At 34.2% G+C, this 14,479-nt stretch overlaps 1 protein-coding gene across 1 annotated transcript; it reads right to left on the reverse strand.

Moving 5' to 3' along the window:
• Positions 1–10,979: 10,979 nt before the first annotated feature.
• On the reverse strand, positions 10,980–12,004 carry LOC103974029 (uncharacterized). The gene has a single exon (XM_009388761.3). It carries the CDS (start codon positions 11,899–11,901, stop codon positions 11,359–11,361), a length of 543 nt encoding a protein of 180 aa, XP_009387036.2. The 5' UTR covers positions 11,902–12,004; the 3' UTR covers positions 10,980–11,358.
• Between the last annotated feature and the right edge of the window lie 2,475 nt (positions 12,005–14,479).

Consider the following 14,479-nt stretch of genomic DNA (forward strand, 5'->3'; position numbering starts at 1 on the left):
GAGATCTTGATTCGTGCATAAGAAATCTTAAGTTATAAATTTCGAAAAACCAAGATAAAGCTCATTTAAATTCAAATCATCAAATCAAGATCATTTTCAAGAGATTATATAAGATGGATTTATCACTAAGAATCACTTGTTGAAAAATCAAAAAGTTTTAGAGGTATATTCAAGAAAAATATGCATTCCCTCTTTTTATTTTAATCTAAGTGATTTGATTTCATACAAGCATGTCTTTGTCTTTTTATGCCAAACAAAAATATACATCAACATTTAAAGCCGAAAAAGAACTTTCATAACGGTAAAGATCGATAATCCATAAATCACCCAAAAATCATTATTATTTCAAATCATCATGCATAATTTCGAAAGATAAACTCATTAAGTAGGATATCACATCATTACTTCAAATCAAACATGATTTCATGAATCATAGATCATCCTCAATCAAAATTAAGATACAATATGATTAATCAATATAATACACATTAATGCTTCTTACAAATATACATAGGATTATCATTAGATTTAAGTCTAACATATTTGTTCATTTATCATAAAACATGCAATTTTCATGATCATTTTCAAAATTACTAGAAAAATAAGCATGGTCCTAATTTTTTAGCATTTTCATTGTATTATTAAACAGTAATTTTCAAGAAAAATAATTTTTCTAAACTAAAATAACTAATGAAAAATATTATGTAATTTCGAAATAAGACAAAGGGGTTTTGGTTACCTCATTGTAGAAAGCCGTTAAGGTGTAGTTTGCCATCTCGCCTTTGTTGATTTTCTTCTTGTCTTCGGATGAGCTCAATTCGTCCAAAATCGCCATCTTCTTCTTTTTAAGTTCATTTTTAATTTTCGATTCTTGTTTTAAAAATTTCATGAGGAGTTCGAGTTCACCATTACTTGAGCTTATGCTCGAGTGGGCTTCAATTATTCTAAGTCTAAAATCTTTCATATTCTTTGGAAGGTGATTCTCAAATTCTTTAAGTGCATTGCACATCATTTCATAGGTTATCAAAGACCCTATAAATTCTTCAATTGGTAAATTATTTAATTTTTTATTATTGAATAGCCATTACTTTTGAATCCCAACTCTTATTAAGAGAACGTAAAATCTTGTTTATAAGTTCAAAATCCGAAAAACTTCTACCAAATGCTTTTAAACCATTGACAACATCCGTAAAACGGGTATACATGTCAATAACGGTTTCACTTGGCTTCATTTGAAAAAGTTCAAAATCATACATTAAAAAGTTAGATTTTTGAATCTTTAACTTTGCTAGTGCCTTCATGTGTGATTTCGAGAGCATGTCATATATCGAAAGCCATTTCGCAAGTAGAAACCCGATTAAATCCAGTTTTTTCTAAAGCACAAAATAGAGCGTTCATAGCTCTAGCATTTAAGGAAAAAGTCTTCTTCTCCAAATCATTCCAATGGTTCATTGGAAGAGAAGACCTTTGAAAACCGCTTTCGATAATATTCTATAAGTCCAAATTCAAAGAAAGCAAGAAAACTCTCATTCGAGTTTTCCAATATGTGTAGTTCGTCCCATTGAATAAGGGAGGACGAATGAGAGAGTGACTCTCTTGAAAACCGAAAAGAGTCATTTCTCTTAGGTGTTAAACCAAATGAGAAATCACGAGGCTCTAATATCAACTATTAGAAATAAGTTGGCACAAAGAGAAGGGGGTGAATTAGTGAAGCGGAAAGATTATGTCGGTTTAAAAAATCTTCGTTCGATTAAAATCGATTTCGACGAAATTCATTTCGGAGAGATATTAACTTAAAAATTATATTCATAAGCATAATGGAAATAAAGCAAGTAAGTAGTTTGTAGTGAAGGTAAATAGCAAGAATAGAAATGCAAACTAAGTTTTTATAGTGTTTCAATCGCCATGACCTACATCCACTCCACTGATTCTCATTCCGTCGGGGCCACCGACATCCACTAATGATCTTCTTTTAATAGGTAAAGATCAATCTCCTTCTTACAACTCTATTCTCCTATTGCAAGCTCAGGAGAGAACCTTTATACCCCTTTTTTACAAAGCTTCCCTCACACTCTCCCTTAGAATGATCTCTAAACTTTAGGAGGAGGGACTCTGTACTTTACAAGGGTTTTCAACTCTAGAAACATAGAGATTTTATTCACTTTTCTTGCTTCTCCATGTAGGAATAGCTAGGGTATTTATAGACCCCAAATGGCTTCAAAAATAGAGCCAAAATTTAAATCCCCGAAATTTTAGGGTATGGGCGGTACCACCGCCTACAGTCTGACACTGGGTGGTACCACCGCCCAATCTGGTGATACCATCACTTAGAAGACTATGTCTGAGCAGTACCACTACCTGACACAATCTCAGATACTGTACCACGACGATTTCACTTATTTGGTCACTATTTGGACCTTTCTCTTAGCCCAACACAACCCAAACTTGGCCCAACTGTCTCCTAATTGGGTTGGCCCAATTCTAATCCCAATTATGTACTAAATATGAATTTTAAGATATTTAGTAAGCTAAACAAAGTCCGTAAGTCTAGGTTTCTTCCAGCGAGCTTCCGGCGATCTTCCGGCGAACTTCCGACGATCTCTCGGCAATGTTCCAGCGGACTCCCAACAATCTCCTGGACTTCACATCGATCTTCTTGGCAAGATCCAATGAGCTTCTTTGGTAAGCTCCTGAACTTCTCGATCAGTTCCGGTAGAACTTCCGACGAACGTCCGAACTTCCGACGAACTCTCAAACTCCCAACGAAATCGCGTTCTTGACTCTAGGACTTCATTTTACTTTATGCCTTTCTATCATAGTTAATCTTGCACACATAAAACATATTTTGATCTAGACAATTATTACTAAGCATGAATCATATTGTCTGGCATGTCATTAGTCCATTGACGCTTCGTTAGATTCTTCGGTGCATCGTCCTCTCTTGTAGCCTATTGCCCAATCGACCAGTTGACCTCCGCAACTCCGATATCCTTGGTGCAATATCCACTCTTCTTAGCCCAATGCCCGAAACCATGGCCCAAAGCCTTCTATCGATACGTCGACCGATCCTCCGGCTCGACGTCTAATCTTCTGACATGTTTTCCTCCAGCCCAACATGATTCTTCCTGCTTTAATTATTTTATCCTAATTGAAGCTTCCTACATCATTCAAAACATAAATTAAATCATAAATACTATCGATTGGTTTCATCATCAAAATTTGAGATTCAACAGTTAGGATCCTAAAGGCACTAAGAGGGGGGGTGAATTAGTCTTTCAAAATAAAGTTTCGATTTGAAAAATTTTGATCAAAAAATACATATCAAAAATGCGTTTAACTTAGAATATGAGTAAGGGTAGTGAGTAACTAAATCAGTTAGTAATAGCAAGGAAAAGCATGAAGAGAAATGCAGACCAAATTTATAGTGGTTCGGTTATCCCAACCTACGTCCACTCCCGATTCCTCTTCCCTCAAGGCCATCAACTTTCACTATTGATCTTCTTTTCAATGAGTAAAGATCAACTACCCTTGTTACAACTCTTTCTCTTTTTCACGAGAGAACCTTCACACCTCTCTTTTATAAGAAAATCTCACAACTCCCCTAGAATGACCTCTAAATTTAAAGAGGAAGAGACTTAATACTTTTCAAGATAGTTTACACACTTCAAATCATAAAGTTTTCATATTTTCACTAAGCAAGCATGAGTGGGGTATTTATAGACTCCAAATGGCTTAAAAAATCAAGTCAAAAATTTAAATCCCCGAGTTTTGAGGTACTATCGGTACTACCACCTATGCCAAGTGGTACTACCATCGTACAGAGCCTGGGAACTTGGGCTCTTGTGGTACTACCACCTGACAAAGCTTAGAAACATGGGCTTTGGCGGTATCACTGCTTGCTTGGGCGAGACTACCGTCGGGATTTCTGAAAAAGTATAAACTATGCTTTCCAGCTCTCAAGCGGTAACACTACTTGGGCCTGGCAGTACCACCACCCTGCCTAACTCCAAGTCACTGAATTAGCCTTCTAACAAGCCTAATTAAACCCTAGTTCAGGCCTAATGGGCTCTTAATTAAGTTAACATGGTTACACCCCAAAACTAATTCAATTAGACTCTAAAAGATTTTAATCAAGACTTAACAACTCTAATTATAATTATGAAGCCTTCAACATATTATCCGGCATTTCATCTATTCATCTGGCACTTCATCCGAATCTCTGACGTATCATCCTTTCCTTTGGTGTATTACCTGATCCATCAATATATTGACCTCTCGTAACATCTAATTTTCTTGGCGCAATACTTGATCCTTCCAGCCCGATATCCAATCTATAACATGATGCTCTTCGGCCCAACATTTGATTCTTCTGCTTCAACGATTTGTTTTTTAATGGTTCAAGTCCATGATCGAAGTTTCGCCTGCATCACTTATCTCAAACATTTATTAGTCCATAAACTCATTAATTGATTTCATTATCAAAATCTGAGATTCAATAGGAGACCTATGTTTGATGGTCATCCAGAAATGGATGGACCATATTATGTTATGATCCCATTTCACCCTCTATGTTTTTGATATGATATCCAAAGTATTGTTTATGAGTTTTTATGTATATTTTGGATAAAAATAAAATAAATACAATATCAAATATGATATTTGAGCTTGTGTTTCTTATTTATTGATTGATATGCTCCAAAATATTTCATACGCTATTGATATGCTCTGAAATATTTTTTATGTCATTGATGAGTGCCTAAATATTTTTTACTCAAATGTTATGCTCCAAAATTACTCTTTACTCCATTGTTATGAATAAAACATATTTCGAATAAAATGATATTTGTGATTCTATATATAATGAATGATATATATGAGTTTTTATATCTCTACCTTACGATTTTGATACCAAAGTTGTTTGAACTACCATCTCTCGTCGTAGATATGTTAGTCACTTATTGAGTTTTATAGCTTATCCCATTACTATATAAATTTTATAAGTTAGTTCATCATGAAAATGTTTGAGTTGAGCTGTGTTATTATTGTATAAGTACAATTTAGTTTTATGACAATATAAACTTGTGGCAAATGATTGATTTTATGGTTGTATAGATTCTCGTATCGATGAATTTATAAGCATGGCTAATGTTTGGTTGAGTTGATTTAAAGTTTTATGAATTATTGACGTGGTGTATGATTATAAATTGTTGATATGAATAATGCTTGAATGTTTTTTATTATCCTCAAATGTTAGAACGTAAGGATACTAATTTAAATCTTAAATTTATATTATAGTTAAATTATAATATTCTTGATTTAAGATTAGTTGTTTACTATAGTATTCAATTTACAGATAAATAAATGTGTGTAACTAGTGATCACAGCTTTTGAATAAAGGGATAGATAGGCCACACTGTCCATGGGTGCTTTTAAGTTTATAGATTTCTGAAAATTTTAAAGATGCAGAGATTGTTTTCCTCGTTTTAATTTGAAATTAAAAAAATAAAATTGCTGTTACAAAACATAGTAGAGAAGGAAATAATTATTGAGCATATTAAAAAGCACTCTCAAAGTTCCTATATAGAAGCGGCTTATGGTCAAGTAATTTAAAGCCCTACTTCAGAGAGTATAATTCAAACTGCTAAGCTAATAATATTCTGAAATAACCTGAAGACAAGGGAGCCGTCACCGGAAGCTCGAGGAGAATTATGATGGGATCAGACTCAAGGACCTGGTCAACGTCTTTCAGTCCAATATGTTCCTTGGATAGCCAACCGTGTCTGGTAAAGGGAACTCTTGTGCTGATTGTTTAGCAAATTTTATTCATATAGTCAATCACAGTGGGATGATAGAAGCACCATAATTTTATCAGATAACGTCACCCTCTCAAGAAGCCACCATCTTGAATGTTTAGCCTGTACGAAGCTTCTGCAAGAAAAAAATATTTGTCCAGCCACAAATTCGGAAGATCTGACCACCTCATGAAACTACATCCGATATTTACATGCGATGTAATACCTTTTTTCATTGACAGAGCTTTTGCCAACAGAAATAATCTAGTGGCAGCTTGGAGCTACGATATTTCCAGTATTCCTTGCATCCAGCAGTAGCTATAGCTGAAATCAGAATTTTCTAAAAGACCATTCTTTGTGACTGCAAATTTCTGTTATCTATTTGCATCTGTACTATTTCGTATTGTGCCTGGACAGAATTTTCATATAAGATCCTATTATCTGTTTCCTACAACAACATCCATTACCAGTCTTTACAAATGAATCTCCACTTACTTTCCCTGGAGATATAGCTTTACTCCAAAGTAATCTCGTCTAGCAAATCTTTTGCTTCCATCAAAAGTGACCCATAAATAATCTTAACCTGAAAGCGTACTTCCATTTACATCTTGGTAAATGAGGCCAACTGAAACAACTTTATTGTGCACAATCCAAGAATACCAGCCCCTTATAATATTACTTTACCCAGCGAATGGAAGAACAAAAGATATAGCATCGGTGTTGACTAAATCATTGTATATTCCCCATGTGAAATATGTACAGAGATAGTCGTCAACGTGGAAAATGTGAACAAACAATACAAAGCAAGCACTAGTAAGTTGAAACTACATCCACAGGTTGGCAGTCTCACTTGACCAGTTGATTTGTGCCATTCTTCTAAGAAGACCTTAAAATTGAGTAGTAGTCACAAGACAAGACCAATGGCTGAATGCGGTTTAACCAAAACTTAGTTTTAATACAATAGCATCAATTTACCACTTATGATAGTAGGTACAAACTCATTGAATCTTAGGTCAAAGCTTTTTTTATCTCCAGTCACAAGCTGGTCAAATGCCAACAATATTTCAGCACAAAACTGTCCAATGTCAATGCACCACCAGCATGCTGTTGGCATGCACTTATGCTTCGAACTTTCAAGGTTTCACTAGCCTGTAGGACTCCTATATAAACCATGATCCGAACCTAGTACCCCAATTAACACAACAAAAGAAACACTGTTTAACTAGGATCCACTTTGACTATCACTACTACTTTGATTGTATAATCATTCATAATACACGAATTAGCCACTGAAAAATGTCCATGAATTTTTGTCAAATAACCCCTTTAATGTCATCTAACAATACCAGGACACGAATTAGTAACTTGGATATATTTAACCTTTGATTGCAATACCTGAAATGCTCAAGACCAAGTTCCTGTAATCAACTCACCAATTCTTGAAAATAAACCAAACACACCATCCACCTACCTCCAGTGCAAGATTAAACAGGGAATCACACTTTACATACTGTTAATTGTCTCCAAGCAATTCTGTGCATCATAAAGCAAATCTTGACCATAGATCTAAATATCAACCCAATGCTGGCAAGTCATTGGATCAGCGGTATATCGGGGACTAGACCAATATTACTCAGCTTAGTATCATTAATAAATTAATAAAAATAAATTGATTTGTATGACTATTGATAACATATTAATAAAAAAGAATTCATGCTTTTAAATCACCTTGGTGAACTTTGAACCCAGAAAGACAGTATCGGGCAAATGTTGAGAAAACAAACGCTCATCTGGTGCGGCATACAAGAAAGGTACTGTAAGGATCCTATATCTCATGCAGGAACAGGGTTGCAGCTTCTCAAAAACAAAAACATTTCAGAAGGTCAGACAAAATATTTACTAGTGCGCATCTCAAGTATATCCAGAGTAAAAAAAATTTAAAATAATGAACCTAATAAATTTAAGAAAAGCCTCAGATGTAGAAAGCAATCAGATTTTTTTTATTGCTTCAAAAAAAAAAAGGGTTCCACAAGGCAAGCATATGGCAAGAGTCTTTAGAAAATCAATAAGATAGCACCTTTCTAACAAATGCCAAATGCATAGTGCACCTCTAATAAATAGTCATATTAAACATTCATAGGATAATCTAATAAATTCACACACGTTAATGCCTCACTAGCCAACCCTCATTATCAATATGTCTAGATTAAATTCCAAAAGTGACTGTATTGCTCTATGAAGGAACAGCCCATCATTCTAGGCATTAATCTCAACAGCTAATATTATGAACAACATCAGCAGCAGCCATGATACCCTTTGTCAAGAATTAATATCAGCACCTCCAACCTTTTAAATATTTTCAATACCAATTCTCATGCAACCTCATTCATATGATGTTAGTAGTTCTCATGATATAACATGCCATTGCTGGATTTTTTAGGATACTAGTTCTTCCATGAAACAGAAGCATGCCACTTAGAAGTTATGAGTCAAATGTTCTTCAATGGTTGATACCAAGGTTCGTAATTTCGTATCATATCGGCATATCGAGCTTTGCTCGATACAGTATGATACCAGTGTACCGAGCAATATGATACACTCATAGCGTACCACTCGGTACGTATATGTGTATACATATATATATATATATACAAATATATATATATATACAAATATATATATATATACAAATATATATATATATATAATAAAAAAAGGAGGCGTACGTTGTCTCGACGATGTCGCCTCCTTTTCTTCTCCTCGTCATGTCAAATGAGGAGAAGAAAGCGATCTCCTTATCTACGGTGTTCGGCGAAGACATCGAAGGCCACAGTACGAGCAGTATCATTCGGTATTGTGATCCTTGGTTGATACACACTCTAGCTTTACCTGAGATACCTACAACATTTCACTAACTAATTTTCCAGACCAATTTCTTGTACAAACTGATTCATTGCATGTAATAATTCCATGCACTTAGACATTCAGTTTCTCAATTAACAGTTCATATGTTCATGACACAACAACATGTCCTTTAAGAACTAATAATCAGATACTTTTCAATAGTCAATGATTTTCTTGAAAACCTGAAAGAGCCTTGTTTGGTCATAAAATTGTATGTATTTTTTAGGGAGGATTTGTATCTTTAATAGCATAAATAAATCTTTCCCTCATGATTTGTCATTAATTTTCCATCATTCAGCATCAGATTAGATATGTGAGCAACGGTAGTCATCGTCCAAATCTTGATCGCACTGATAGTGATCATCCAAACTTAATCAGCTGAATCAGATCATGTCATGGTTCTTGTGATAATTCACCTCCACATGTTCTCTGGTTGAACCTATTTCAACTAGCTGCACAACTTGCACATTTTTTTTGGAGTGGATCGGGGAAGAACAATTAGAAACAGAAAAAGAGTTGATGTACAACAGCATTCATCAAAATTCCAATGCGTGTAGAGTCAATCATCAAGATATCATAAATTATTTTTCAAAATCATTTATACCACATATTAAAGAATACTACCAAGATTTCAAATACCAGTCAGTGCAGTGTGTACCGGTTGGTATTTTATCAGTCCAACAGAGTACCAGTCTCGAATCATATGGTCCAACACTAGTCAATATTGTATTTTTGTTGGTTTTTCTGACAATACCAAACAATACAAGTCAGTATACCATCCAGTACACTAGAACCATACTGGTGTGGTAGATTATCAAAATTGGTACCAGACTGAGATTTAAAACCTTGAATGCTACCGTATATCAAATAATTAAAGCATTTATTATTAGAAATAAAAGCAGACTGGACAACATCTAATAATGTCTACATAGTGAAATGGCTCCTCTTATGAATTTATGAAAGAAAACTCCAAGAGATGGAGCAATTTATACAGCACAAATATTGTCAGATTTATCACAAGGATGTGATGGTGTATATCTGACATGATTTGATGCAACTAGGTTTAGATTAGGTGTAGTTTAATTTTCATCTACACAAGACCTGATTTATAATAGATTTAAGATAAGTTTTCTATCATCTAAACTCTTATGATATCATCTATAGAGATAGTTTAGGGGTACACAAAGGATACATCATATGTTTCTATCCACTAGTCCAAAATACTTTGATGAAAAAAAATCTTACATATACTCAATTTTGTCAAAAAATCAGGGTTGACTACGTGATAAAAAGGACCCTTGATCAGTAATGATTATAGTGCAGCAGAAGTTATGGGAACTGTTAGGAGATTAAAAAATGTGACATGCCTGATATTATAAAACTAAAAAAAAGAAAACACTGCTTTCACTTCTCTTCTTTTTCCACTTTAATCTTTATCTTCCTTATCACTCTTCTATAACCAGTTTTTCCTTCATCTTTACCTGTGGAAACTACTCCAGCATTAATTTAGCAACATGATCAATAAGTCACTTGTTTTCTTCACTGCTAATAGCATGAACTTACAACAATAGTGTGAAATTAAAATGCAATTGATCTTGGACTGCAATAAGTTCACAGGATATGCTTAAAAGCTAAAACAATAGTATGGAAATCAAACAATTCATGCATCTGAACATGGAGAACATCCAGTTCAATATCTCTTTCCAACAGAATTACATGGCACTTTAAGATGTGCACATAACAAGTAACTCAAATTTGCTGGTAACCTAAACAAATTTAAATTAAAAATCAAGAGTTGACTTCAGATTTTAATTAATTTTGCACACAAATTACAACTCAAATTGTTAAGATCTAGTGTGGTGTATAAAATCTACAAATACATGCCCCTAATCAAACCTACATAAAATCTTGTGGCAATTAAACAAGAAATTCCATGAACAAAGCTCATATCTTTCATGTTCCAGGAATCATATAGTAGTAGAATAAAGTCATGACAAAAAGAAAAGGTAAGAAAGTTGATTTAGTTCTTATCCGATATTATTGTCAGTAAACAGGCACATGTATCATCACTCAGTTATGAACTGGCACAACAGATCCCTTTGACATGCTTCTTCAGGAACAATGTGTTTTCAGTTTCCATATAGACACACAAGTTCCCTATAACATTATTTCAGTGACTATTTAGTTACCAATTCAGTGAACAGTTGGTAATAATACAAGGAGACTAATGTAAACTTGTTGCTGCCCAATGCCTGTTTCAGTAAAAAACTAAGCACAAAAAAGTACAAGAATCATACCATTCATTTAAATTTTGCTGCCGTGATTACAAGAATCCATTGGTCTAAGAGATAATATCACAACAAATTAAGGTGCCTACTTTTCACCGAACACATGTTTCATTGTAGATGGACAAGACAAGAAGGAACAACTCCTTGTATAACTTTGCTTTTTTCACCCCAAAACTCAATCATTTCCATAGAATAGAAAGGGATGATATTGCAAAATAAGTTGGCGTAGCTTACATCAAATAAATGTTCAGGTAGGGAATGAGCTTTAACCGAATGAAGAATCCATTCCACCCATTTATCTTCTTGATCCCAAAATTTAGCAGATTAGGTAAAAAATTGTGTAACAGAGAAGGAGATCCTACCTAACAACCACTTCATTCCAAAACAACTTTAGCACCTATCTCCTTCATCTTCTCCACGATCTTCTCCGCATCCTCCTTGGGCACCCCCTTCTTCAGTACGGCTGGGGCCTTTTCCACGAGCTCCTTGGCCTCCTTCAGCCCCAGGTCCGTGAAGGTCCTCACTTCCTTGATGATCTTGATCTTGGCGGCCGCGTCGAAGCTCTCCAGCTTCAGATCGAACGCCGTCTTCTCCTCCTTCTCCTCAGGCGCCGCACCGGCGGCACCGGCGGGTCCAGGGAAGCCGGCGGCGGCACCCATGCCGGGGGTCATGATGGCCATGACCGGCATCTGCTCGACGCCCAGCCGGGTCCGGAGGGCCTCCGTGAGATCGGCGACCTCGAGGAGGGAAAGGCGGGAGATCTCGTCGACGATGGCGGAGACCCGCTCGGTGGGCTGGTGGGGGGCCGATGCGGTAGAGAGGTGGGCAGAAGCGACCGGACGGAGACATGGCGGACGGAGGGAGGGAGGCCATGCGCTCGAGAAAGCGGGGCGGAGGAGAGAGTGGGATCGCCTCATGAGAGAGAGAGAGAGAGAGAGAGAGAGAGAAACGGGCAAGGAGAGAAAAGAAGAGAAACGTGTCTCAAAGCGCCAAAGGTTGGGGTTTTGGGAATCTCAGTAACGCCGCTTCAATGCAGCACAAGGAGACGGAGCGTTAAGATGGACACGAATATTACGATATTAATAAGTTCTAAATCAAAAAATAAAACAAACTATTTTATTTTATATCATTGGAATTATTTTTAGATAATTTACCAAAAAGATCTAGTTTTTACCCGATGCACCCCGTATTTAGTTTTTACTGGGTACTGTTGATCAAAATATTCTCATTAAATCGTATAAATTATTTTTTATTATGTTTGACTTGATTTTTTAGAACTGAATTATTTTTTAAAAAATGAATCGGATCAAAATGATTTAACTAAACATTAACTATTTAATTTAATTTAAATAAACCTGGATTATCTATGAATTTTTTAAATTACCATCTTTACTTCGTCTCCTACGACTTTCGCCTTCTCATTTTCACTCTTGGTTTTCTCCTCTTCTCTCCTCATCCTCCTCCTCCGATTTCACATTTGCCTTCTCCTCTCTTTCTCCCTTATCCACCTTCATCACTTCCTCCTCCTTAAGAATGTCAACAGTGGGATAGAAAATGCTTCTATCATGTTTGTTCTCATCTCAACCCTCATCTCCATCACATTCCCTATTTAAATATAACAGGGGCCAGTAAACTACGAACTCTCCATATCCTATTTAATTATAACAGGGGCCAGTAACCTTCGTCAAAAAGACAAAAGAATATAAAGGAATATCGTATTTATCGTTTGCAGCTATCGATCACCCAAAAAAAATATCATTTATCTATTAACGGAGAGAAGAGGAAGATTGATAAAGATAAATTCAAAATAACTGTCACGATACTGCCTATGATTAAGGATTAGGTGAGGAGTTGCTATTATTAAATAAGAAGATATTTCATTTAATTCAAGTGAACCAAATTATTATTAATTAAATCATAACCGATTTAATCAAGGTTTACTCAATCTAATTTGAATAACAAAAAACTAGCTCTTAATGAGTTGGAGGTACAAGAATTTGTTTGTCTCATATTTATGTGGGTAATATAAAATGTTTCTCATCCTCATCCCCATGAAAGGCATGTCCCCATGGGTACCCATACTTGTCTCATCCTTCTCATATTTTAGCTAAATTAACTGTTACATATTAAAAATATATTTAAAATATATTTTAAAATATATTAATTTTATAAATATATTTTATATTAAAAATATATTCACGTAACATATTAAAAATATATTAATTTTTATAAAATATTTTATTTTAAAAATTAATCATTAGAAATTTATTTAAAAAGTAAAAAATTAATACTAAATATATTAGCATCTCATCTTAGTAATTCCAAAAATATTTAGGTAGGTTTAGTAAAAATTCAAAGAGTTACACTTGATCATAGATTTAACCCAAAAATATTATATTTCAAAAATTAAATGTCCTAAATTCATAAAAAATAAAAAATAATACTAAACATGTTATTATCTTACCTTAATAGTTCTGAAGAAGTTTGAATAGATTTGATAAAAATTTAATAAATTATAATCGATCACCCATTCCCAAAAATATCATGTTTAAAAATTTATTCACTTTAAAATCATAAAAAATATATATATATATATATATATATATACTAAATATTTTAGAATCATACATCGATACTTCTCAAGAAATTTTAATTGATGTGATAAAAAATTCTTAATTATATTCGAGTTACACTCATGTTATACTTGGGTGACACTCGTTCAAAAATTTAACAAACTTCAACTCAATTCATTGTGACCTGACTTGATTTAAAATGAGTCTAAATTGGATTAAACCATCTTATGAATTTCAAAGGTATTATTGAGATTTTTAAAAAATATATCTCCCGGTAAAAGGTGTCATACGATAAAAATATAATGCTATAGGTTTTTAAAAATTGATAACTGTTTCTACTGCACTAAAATAATATTTTAGGTATAAAAATTTATGTCCTTAATATAATATTCTAGCCATCAAATTTTATGCCGAATGTTCGATGATTACTCGAGAAAATACCATCTTTTTTTGTTTTGGCATGTGGTATCCCTTTTCAAAATTCTCAAACAATCACTTCCTATTTTTAATTTTTAATGTTCTAAAAACTCCTTTTAAGAAATCATTTTTTCTCACCCAAATTTAAAATTTTTTATAATATTTTATGTTAGTTATATATGTTGTACGTGAGTGATGACACCTGTGATATGATCTGACGATCTCTCTGCTTATTATTATTAGCATTTTATCACATATTACATGGATGTTGTTAGGAATGAGTCACACTAGGGGGTGAATTAGTGCCGTGGATAAAAACGTCGTCGGTTCAAAAATCTTTCGTTCGTTGAAATCGATTTTGGAAAGATGTTAACTTGAAATACGTTCGGAAGGGTGTACAGCAAAAGTAATCAGGAAGTAAAGCGGTTTTCAATAAAGATAAACAGCAAAACAGAAATGTAAACAATTTTATAGTGGTTCAGTCATCGTAACCTACATCCACTCC

The sequence above is a fragment of the Musa acuminata genome, chromosome BXJ1-7 (assembly GCF_036884655.1).
Source record: "Musa acuminata AAA Group cultivar baxijiao chromosome BXJ1-7, Cavendish_Baxijiao_AAA, whole genome shotgun sequence".
Lineage (NCBI taxonomy): Eukaryota > Viridiplantae > Streptophyta > Magnoliopsida > Zingiberales > Musaceae > Musa > Musa acuminata.